General features: G+C 40.4%; 1 protein-coding gene across 1 annotated transcript in view; it reads left to right on the top strand.

Moving 5' to 3' along the window:
• DOCK10 (dedicator of cytokinesis 10) overlaps window positions 1–9,639 on the top strand; it is a gene marked incomplete at its 5' end in the record, with an annotated part of 74,782 nt that overhangs the window by 9,405 nt on the left and 55,738 nt on the right. The window contains 6 exons of the mRNA XM_009075422.1: window positions 583–668; window positions 2,583–2,666; window positions 3,745–3,900; window positions 5,219–5,440; window positions 6,174–6,296; window positions 6,916–6,998. Of these exons, the coding sequence (XP_009073670.1) occupies window positions 583–668; window positions 2,583–2,666; window positions 3,745–3,900; window positions 5,219–5,440; window positions 6,174–6,296; window positions 6,916–6,998 (754 nt within the window). The remainder of the gene's footprint in view (window positions 1–582; window positions 669–2,582; window positions 2,667–3,744; window positions 3,901–5,218; window positions 5,441–6,173; window positions 6,297–6,915; window positions 6,999–9,639) is intronic.

Raw genomic sequence — 9,639 nt, 5'->3', positions numbered from 1 at the left:
GCTATGGAGTTCACTTGTCAAAAGGCATGATTCTTTCTTGGCAGAAGAGCCCTAAATGGCTGTAATGACTTGTTTCACATGGGGCTGAGTTACCTAGTGAAAACAGAGCAGCCCCTGGTGAGCTGAGTAAATCACAGAGCTTGCTGGATGGTGCTGTTCTCTGGTTCCATAGGTTTGCAGCTCATGGTGTCCAGACTTCACCCCTCCCCTTCCCAAAGGGCAGGTAAGGTCCTGCCTGCCTCACTGAACACTGTCTTGAATGGGAATCCAAAAATCTTTTGGTTGCCATAAACCCTTGGTGTTGCACCAGAAGGGACTGAGAGACGAAAGTGTCTTTGGCAGGACATTTGTCACGGATGAATGTGCTAGATGTTTCACTCCATAGAGTCAGGTCTCTTGTTTGGAAGCTTAAATAGAAACCAAGTTACAGTAAGCAACAGTGGGAGAGGAGATTGAGGAGAACAGAGGTTTCCATTAGTATCTCTTCCATTTGTTAGCCTGATGAGACTAAAGGGAATAAAAGCCCCAATGGTAATAGCAAGAATAATAAAGCCATTTGCCTATTTTTTTCTTCTTTTCAAGACCCCGCGGAAGTTTTGGTGAATTACGATTGCTCTCAAGAAGAGGCAGATTCTTCAGAGAACCCCTTGCACCCAGACTTCACAAAAGTAATGGATGTTATATTTACCTTTACAAGCTTAGTGGAAAGTGAAAAATACCTGCCAATAGGTTATCATTAATATTGCAAAAGGTTCAAAAATATAGCACAGCTCATTGTGACTGTTAGAGACATGACAAATGGCAGGAGTAGTTTCCTTTCTGAACAGCTGATAATTTTCTTTAAGAGAGAAGATCTCTGCTACATGTAAACAAAGTAGGTGCTCCCCAGAGTAGTTTGATTTAGACCCGTGAAGTTAGTTAAAGTTCTGGTCTCTGCAGTTATCTGTGAAATATTTGCTCATCTTAACTGCATTTCAGAAGAGTTTTGCCCTTGGAGAGCCAAGATTTCCTGTGTGACTGAGCTCTGAACTTCTCATCACCTTCTGTAACTTCATTGAGAGATGCACGTACTATCAGGGGAAGCATTTTGTCCTCTGGATCTCATAAACTGCTTCATGTGGATGAGATAATTGTAGACAGTGCTAAGAAGCTTTTTAATGAAAGGCTAGATTGGAAATGCTTCACTGCTGCTTCTTAAATGAATGTATGATCTGTTTGTAAGCTTTGTCAGTGAGCTACTGTAGATACTATCTGTCTACACAGCCAGATGCTGTTTGAGGATGATACTTGCACAGATTTGAACTGAAAGCTGTACATGCAATTGAGGACAGAATTTTACTGTAGGTTGTATTCATATATGCAAAGTAGTCACCAAGAATGTAGAAAAGAAAAAAACCAGAACCACAAAACAAAACAGAAACAAAACAACCAACTAGATAAAATGTAACCAAGTTTATGTATTAAAGACAACAGTACTGTCTGATCATCTTGTCTATGGATAGATTCTTCCTAATGGTTTAGTTAATGCAGATATCCCAAAGGCATCCTAAAGACATCTTAAAGACCACTGGTGCCTGCAAGGCTACGAGAGATGGTCTGTTTGTTTTGTGATGCTTGTTTTGCCTGATAATCCCTGTTCCCCCATGCTGCCTCTGTAGGCCTAGCAGTGATCTGTGGCCTTTCCTCAGTCCATGGCAGGTAAATCTGGTCCCATCTCTGTCTAATCCAGTCCACCAGAGACACACCAGGACCTGCTTTTGCAAGTCAGGCTGTGGGCAGTGTGTGTTAGGAAGTGAATGTAGAGCTTTTGGTCTTTCTATGCTGCTGCTGCTTTTTACTTAATGTGTGTTGGCAATGTCATGCTCTTGTGGAAAACATGAAATATTGAATGGGAACTGAACAAGAATAGGCTGTGCAATGTCAGTTAAGGTTTATACTCAGTCTTGGGCAACCAAGAATGTTGGACACTCCAGAGATAGAAAAATAAGATAAAGTTAGGAAAAAACAAAGTGCAGTGAAAGACTGAAGGAATTGAGCATGTATAGACTGAGGAAAAAGGTTTTAGAGATATCCCAAGGGATCTTTAGGTGGAAGGGAATGTGTAGTGCTTACTTGACTTGTTGGATAAATGGGCTTAAATAGTGGGGATAAAAGTTACCACAGTTAGACTTAAGGATAAACTTTCAAAAGGCAGGATGGGAAGGGCTTTGAGATGTTAAATTGGTTTTGCCAGAGTTTGTGGGGTTTCTGTAGGGCTGGTCTGTTGGGGATTTTTCCCTCAACTTCAGAATCTCTACAGTGATTTTGGTGCAGTACTCCACCATTCTGATGTCTTACCCCATGGATAACATACACAAACAAACACAAATCACTTGATTGATCTGTTTTGGGGTTTGTTGGAAGTATATCATGGCCTGAAAATCTCTGCTTCACAAGCTAGGAGTGCTTGAAGATGCTTTGGGATAACTGCTGCAGGAATGGGAAGTGTTACAAGTGAAACATTGATCATTCATTTAGAAGTCTAACAACTCTATGGATTTATGTTCTTGTGCAGAAAACTAATTTATTATCTGTCACCACAGTACATCACAGAAACAGAAGAAACAGTGAAAGCTTCTCGAAATACAGAGAGACTAAATCTTTTCTCTTTGGATCCTGATATAGCAGTAAGTGATATTTAAATTTTTTTTCAAGGTTTTAGAAGTATTAAAATCCAGGTAGTCTGAGCTAAGTGGGTTAGCTAAGTCACCAGGGTGGATTGTAGTCCAGCAAGCAGCTGGGTATAGCCAAGACTTCAGCTTTGAAGGGAGAGGGGAGCTATCTCTAGTCCCCAGGGATTTCTGTATAGACCCTCTGTATATCTGCTCACAGAATAGTTGAGGATGGCACTGACCTCTGGAGGTCATCTAGTCCAGTTAAGTTAAGATGTGAAATAGCTTTAAGCAAGCGTTAAGCAAACTGAAAATATTGTAGGATCAGAACCTTCTCTCTGCCTGACAGTGTTACAACAGTGTTCTTAGTGGTATTCATTACATGGAATTTGACTACACAAAGGTAAATTGATACAAAAAGCAGTGGGAAGGTACAGCTGGAGGTACAAAAGCCCATCTAAGTGGAAAAAAAAGCATTTAGCTGGAAATGTAGGAAGTGCAGGTTGCTTTTCTTTTTCTCTTCAGCTTGCTTAACATCTAGTGTCAGGATTTAAAGACTGTTATTCCTTGAATGTGGCTTTAATTGAAATTTTATTTTAGCTAAGAAAAATACTCTAGTAAAATCTCCATCAGTGTGTATTCAAACTTGAGCCTGTTGTCAATCAACTGTAATGCTATTATTAAAAACATTAAAAGAATTGAAAAGCAGAGAAAAGGTCTAAAATCTCATCCTAAAATGTGGTGTTAATATTCTGAAAATATGAGGTTATTTAACCTGTATGAGGAAATAAAAAGCTTAAGTTTCAGAAACAGTAAATAAAGAGAGAACATCTGTTCTAAAATTATAGGAAACCTAATTTGAATCCCTGATTCTGCCTCTGACATTATTTCTGTCCTTAGGCAATCTTTTTTGTTTGCTTCCTAATCTATAAATTAGGAATAGCACTCATTTACTATGGTAATATGAAGATATCAACAGTGACATTTTGAGGTTTTCAGGTGCTTCATTTTTTGTCAAAACCTTTAAAAAGCTTACTTATTTTGGAAGATGATGCTTTTTCCTGTGTGTAACAAATTGCCCAACTTATTTCAGGCATTGAATCCTCAGAAAAAGGAGTTTCCAGGGACAAACTCAGTGATAAAGCCATTTGAAGAAAAGCCTGCAAAGAGGATCCTGATCACTTGCAAATCCCTCAGTTTGAATCTTCAGGCCTGTGTTACTGAAAATGAAAATGATCCTTTAACCAACGTGAGCTTTTCTTATTTCCCTATGTTTTTTCTCTTTTTTTTCAGACTTTTAGCTATGATTCAATGGAATTAAAAATGTTTAAATTCTTGAGGATTCTTAACAATTGCTATAAGAGGAAGTTTAAACTGCCAAGATGTATGTAGAGAACTGTTTTTTTTGTTTTCAGAGAGAGACCAGGAGCCAAGCAGATTAAATTACTGGAGAGAAGGCAAAATAGAAAGGACTGGATGCTTCACCTAGTGGAAAAATCCAGCTAAACCCAAGACAAAATAGAAAATTTTGCTTATTCTTGCTGTAAGAAAAGAAGAGTGGGGAAAAATGAGATGTAGATGTCAGTCTATAGCTTTTAGTTTGTTCTTTGAAGCAGGAAAGTTTTGAGAGATTAGTGTCCTGGCAACTCAGCTCTCATATATTACATAGGAGGTATTGATTTGGTTTGTTGGTTTGTTTGTTTTTCATTTGAAGATGACCTCTACAGTGAGTGCATATTCAGTATGATGTAATCAATACCTTTTTTTGGCAGACTGGAATAACTGTTTAAATGAAGTCATGATAACTGTACCAAGGGCATGTTCACTACAGAGGCTGAAAAAGCACAGAACATTTTACCTGCTATGCAGTGTTCTTTATCCCCAAAGTTTTGAGATTCTGATTTCTGTCCAGCTCAGGTAGAGATATTCTGAGGCTGATGCATTCTGTCAGAACTATGGAGGCTCTTTGGAGGTTACTTTCAGTCACAGGACTGAATTCTCTGGTGCTATGCCATAGAATAAGTGGGCACTGTCAGAGTGGTTTGAACGCTCTTGGTTTCCTAGCAAAATGGAACATGTGTTTCCCACAGAATAATACACCCACGCTTTTGTGTTTGCACCAGTAAACATTTTTCATCTGCTTGGGTTTGTCATCTTTGTGCTGCATTTCTGATGGTCCCTGGAAAGCCCACCCTCCCTGCTCCTTCTTTTGTAATGACTCTGAGTCTACATTTGAAAAATCCTATAATGCATTTCTCTGGGGTTCTACTCTTTTGCTCTAATTATCTGTGGCAAATACATTTGGGGTTTATTCTGGGAGTTCTATGCTGTCAATTCCTGTTTTGGTGCCCTATTACAAACTATCTTTAAAAGCTCCTAAAATCACATGGTTGGAAACTAATCTGGACAGAGCTCTGTGTGTGTGTGTGTGTTCTTAATGAGTCTCATAATTTGTAAATAATATTGGTTGGCTTTTTTATTTCCTAGTTGCAGAAACCCATGAAAAGAGAGACTTCAGCCCCATCCTCTCAGTTATTGCTATATGATGTTTCTGCTGTTTTCTCCAGGTGGAGCCTTTCTTTGTGAGCGTGGCCCTGTATGATGTCAGGGATGGCAGGAAGATCTCTGCAGATTTTCACGTGGATTTGAACCACGCTCTGGTCAGGCAGATGATTTCAGGTTCCTCATGTTCATTAGAAAATGGTACAGTTGAAAATATAGACTCAAATGAAATGGAAGAACCACAGGTCAAAGGCTTCCCAGAAGAGTGGCTGAAATACCCAAAACAGGTATTCCACATACGAATTGCATGACTTAGTGACTCTCATGACTTACTTTAGTTCAGTAGATTCATTGTCATTGGAGAATTTATCTATGTTGCCCCTGGTTCTTGGTTTTGAGGTAATTCTTTTTTTGTATCAGTCGTACTTTTATACAGACACTTGATTTCTGAGCTCCCTGTGTAGATTTTACAACCATTTACAATCAAAATTTGATAAAAGTTGGTGTTTGTTGTTTAGAGAAACTTATTCGTAGTTTCCTGTACTCTTTGGGTCCATTTGCTTGACCTCTCCCAACCAGCCAAACAAAATCATAACTCAAAGCAACACCTAGATACTGCATTCATCTCAAAGTGCTTCCACATTCTTGCTGTGGTAAGCTGTATGCTGAAACACCCTGTATTACCTCTTCTCCCTTGCATTCCGCTGAGGTCTGGTTGATTTATGCTAGGTTTCAAGTGCTGTCCAAGAGGAACAGTTCAGTTAGGAGATGCTAACATGGTCACACTGCTTTTTGGCTCAAGTCAATCTGTTTGCAAGGTGCTGCATGGGTACAGGATTACTTCAGCACTAGCACAAAGATTTTGTTTTCCATCTGGCTGTATTGAATACGTAGAGATAATAATCCTCAATCATGCTTTCTGAATTTGGTTTGGCACTGTTTCCATCAACAGAGAACACTGGCAATATTTAATTTCTCTAGTATTGTATACATTTTTACTGTTCTCTCTCTTGTCCACAGGCTCTTTTCTCCATAAGTAACCCTCATTCTGAGATTGTACTAGTGGCAAAAATAGAAAAGGTGCTCACAGGAAACATTGCCAGCAGTGCCGAACCTTACATTAAGAATCCTGATTCTTTCAAGGTAATGTAACATGAACATCAGTTCCTTCTTTGGAAGCTTCAGCTTGTTGGAAGCTGAAGGCATTGAAAATTTTGCTGACAAATCTCAGCTGTGTGTGGTTGTAGAACAGGGCAATTCTCCCAGGAGGCCCACGCTCCAGAATGCAAATGGCCACTGACTGAATGAATGAAGTACCATATTGTCAGCAACATGCAAATCCATCCGTGCTGCATTCCTCTGCTAGTTCTGACTTTGCTGAAAGAGAATTTCCCTCTGGTGTCTTTTAGAAATTATGAGCTAGTGATCTTCATCCGCAAGCCAAGTTGGTGTAGGCACCTGTGTGTCTCTGAGAAGAGCAGGCACTGCACTTGCTTTGGGCAGGTCACAGGAAACTGGAGTGACAGTTGCAATGCAGCTCTGACTAAAGGTGTGGTGGTAGCATTTAATTCGTCGTCAGCATCATATTCATCTGTGATGTTTTTGCTGTCCACCTGGAACCTTTTGTTATGGACAGTATCAGGCCAAATTATTCTAGGGACACTCCAGCCTCTTCAGCAGAGGAGTACTTGGATGCTCTCTGCGCAGCATTTCAGATGTTAGAATGATGTTGATGAAATAATTCACCTTTCTCTTTTTGTAGTGTGCACAGAAAGTGTTAAAATCCAATAAGCAGTTCTGCAGCAAGCTGGGGAAATACCGTATGCCGTTTGCTTGGTCAGTGAGGTATGTGCTCATGCTTTTCATGATTTTATAAGCATCTTATAGCTTGTTCAGCTCTTGGGCTTCTATCCTTTTATTCTGTTTCACTTTTTCTGCCTGAAGCTAAGTAAAGCTTTCTGGCTGGTCCAGGGCTCCAGAAGTCCCTGCATCTTTATTATTTCATTGCCCTATTTTTCTCACAGCTAAACGTCAGTTACTTTCTCATTAACTGTTACTGTGGTGGAGTCTTTTCTTCAGGTATGCAGTGAAGTTGCCAGGGAGTAGCAAAGGGAGCTGACAGAATATCCATTTACCACGAGCTCCACCAGTGATTTGGTTCTAAAAATTACTGAAGAAGTTTCAAATTCACAGCACTCCTAGGAATTTCCTACAAAGTTATTTATGCTCTGAAATAGGGTTGCATTGCCCACCTAGAAAGTGGGTGCCCAGGTGTGAAGCTCTGGTCCTGTTATGATGCCTCTTAAGTTTTAAGAAAAATTTAACCAAGTATTTGAATTGTCTTGGGGTGATATTGAGGGATTATGCTTCAGACACTCTTGTGGGTTTTGTGGTTGGTAGGTGATGGAGAACTTTTATTTTCTCATTTAGTCAGGTCAGTTGGGTTTTATTATAGGTCAGTGCAGTGGCAGTAATGGATTTTTGTTGTTCTTCTCTCGCATCCTGCATAATTTCTTGCTGGTTATATCTCAAAACTGAGGCACCCCTGAGCCTTTTGATCCCCTTTTGCCAAATAGGGCTTTTTCTTTCTTTTTGTTCTCCCTTTAAGTTTCCCTGTAATTCCATTCTCTGTCCCCTCTGAGTTTTCTGTCTTAGTCTTCTGTAATTTCTTCAGTTTGCCCTTGGATGAGAGAGCTCCCTGACTGAGACCCTTCTGTGTGTCCCTGTGACAGCTCTCCCTTCTTTCTGCTATGTATAGAGCAGGGAATATAAACCTTTATATTCCCTATAAAAAGAAAATCTGTTGAATATAAACCTTTATATTCCCTATAAAAAGAAAACCTGTCAGTTGCTGAGTAAAAACATTCCTTCTTCTGTGTGACTTCTGTTCTCACAGTAGCAGGCCAGGTGGAGAGCAGCCTGAAGCTGTAGGGACAAAGAAAGAAAGAAAGAGCAAGTGCTAGGTGAAAAAGTCATGTCCATGGCCATGAGAATTTACTCTGTGCTTCTGGTGTAGAGTATGGAGCAGCAGAAATGCAGAGTTTCCAGTGACTTGTGCGGGGGAAAGGTTAGTATTTTAAAATGTGGTGCTTAGACGGCAAAGAATAAAACATGCAATGAGGTATGGCTATTTGAAGAGTTCATTTATCTTTTATTGACATACCTTTTTTGTCAATATCCAGTAAGAACAGGAGAGGTATGTGCATGCTCGAGAGAAAGGCAGATAATGTGTCATCACAAGCTCAAGGATATACTCATTAATATTTACTACTTCTGTCTAGCCAGAGGAACCATTCATCAAAATCGTATTGATGGGTGTCTTATGGGTTGACAGAGCCACTTTTATCATGGAATGGACTGTTAATGGCAAGAGGTGCTGGCTTGGCACCAGACTGACTTGAGGCTTGTTAACTCTGTCCTGCCTGCCTGTGCTCTGTGGCTATACCATCAGTGGCTTGTCCTGCAACTTGGGCCTTGCTGTAGCAATCTCTAGGTGGTGATGATCTTAAGTAGTTCAGGGTCTGGCTAGGTATGTGGTGAAGGCTAAAATATTCTTCCACATGTTCAGCAAGTTGCCTCCTGGTGAGAGAGAGTAGGCAGAAGTAGGATTTGGGCTGTGCCATGCTCTGCTGGGAGGCAGATGCTGGACTGTCTGTGCCACAGCTGCACTGCCCACGTGCATTACATAGTGTGTCCTTGGCCTGGAGCTGCAGGTCTGCACTTTCTCTGCCTAAAGAAAACCTTAACAGACATAGGTGAAGTTTTACTGCTATCCCTGTGAGGTGAGTGGCACACTAAATCCCTGTCAAGCTAAGGTGCACTGAGAAAGTCCAAGTTCCACACTCATTTGCATCTGCTTCTGTATTAACATTACTCAGGACTGACTTTGGTAAAAGCAAAGTAAAATTTTGCCCTATAAAATCTATTTCTGTTTTCTTAGCTTGAAAATAGAAGTTTCCACATGAGGCTATCACACTACAGGGGAAAGAAATGGTTTCACTATGATAAATAGCAAGCCCCTGGGATTGGAAATGTCTTTTCCAGTTAATTCTGGCGTTAACCACACTCCTGGTTTTGTGTGGAAATTTTCCCTTCTTAAAGTAATTCCAGATGGCCACAGTGCAATTTTTACGTATAGATTCAGGAAGCCAAAAGCTCAACAATTGAGTGTTGTGCATGTGACTGAAAGTCCTAATTAGCTGATGTGGCACCAGTTTGTTAGCGTCGCTCTAGGCATGACTCAGGGCTCCTCCCGGAGTTCTCCTGGCGTTGGTGGGATCTGGTGTCTGTGTGCTCCTGCAGGTATAATTACAGGATGTGCTAGAATTACAGTGTGTCAGAGTCTCATATTCCTGCCAGAACTGCCAAAGTTTGCAAATATGTGCCTGAGCTACATATTGTAGATGTAGGGGGAAACTTCATTCACAGAGATTAGGTTTTACACTCTTATTCCTTCAAACCTTCTCCACCCTCATAAACGTCATTT

Source organism: Acanthisitta chloris, unplaced genomic scaffold (assembly GCF_000695815.1).
Source record: "Acanthisitta chloris isolate BGI_N310 unplaced genomic scaffold, ASM69581v1 scaffold15675, whole genome shotgun sequence".
Taxonomy (NCBI): domain Eukaryota; kingdom Metazoa; phylum Chordata; class Aves; order Passeriformes; family Acanthisittidae; genus Acanthisitta; species Acanthisitta chloris.
This window is presented reverse-complemented; position numbering and strand designations above follow the sequence as displayed.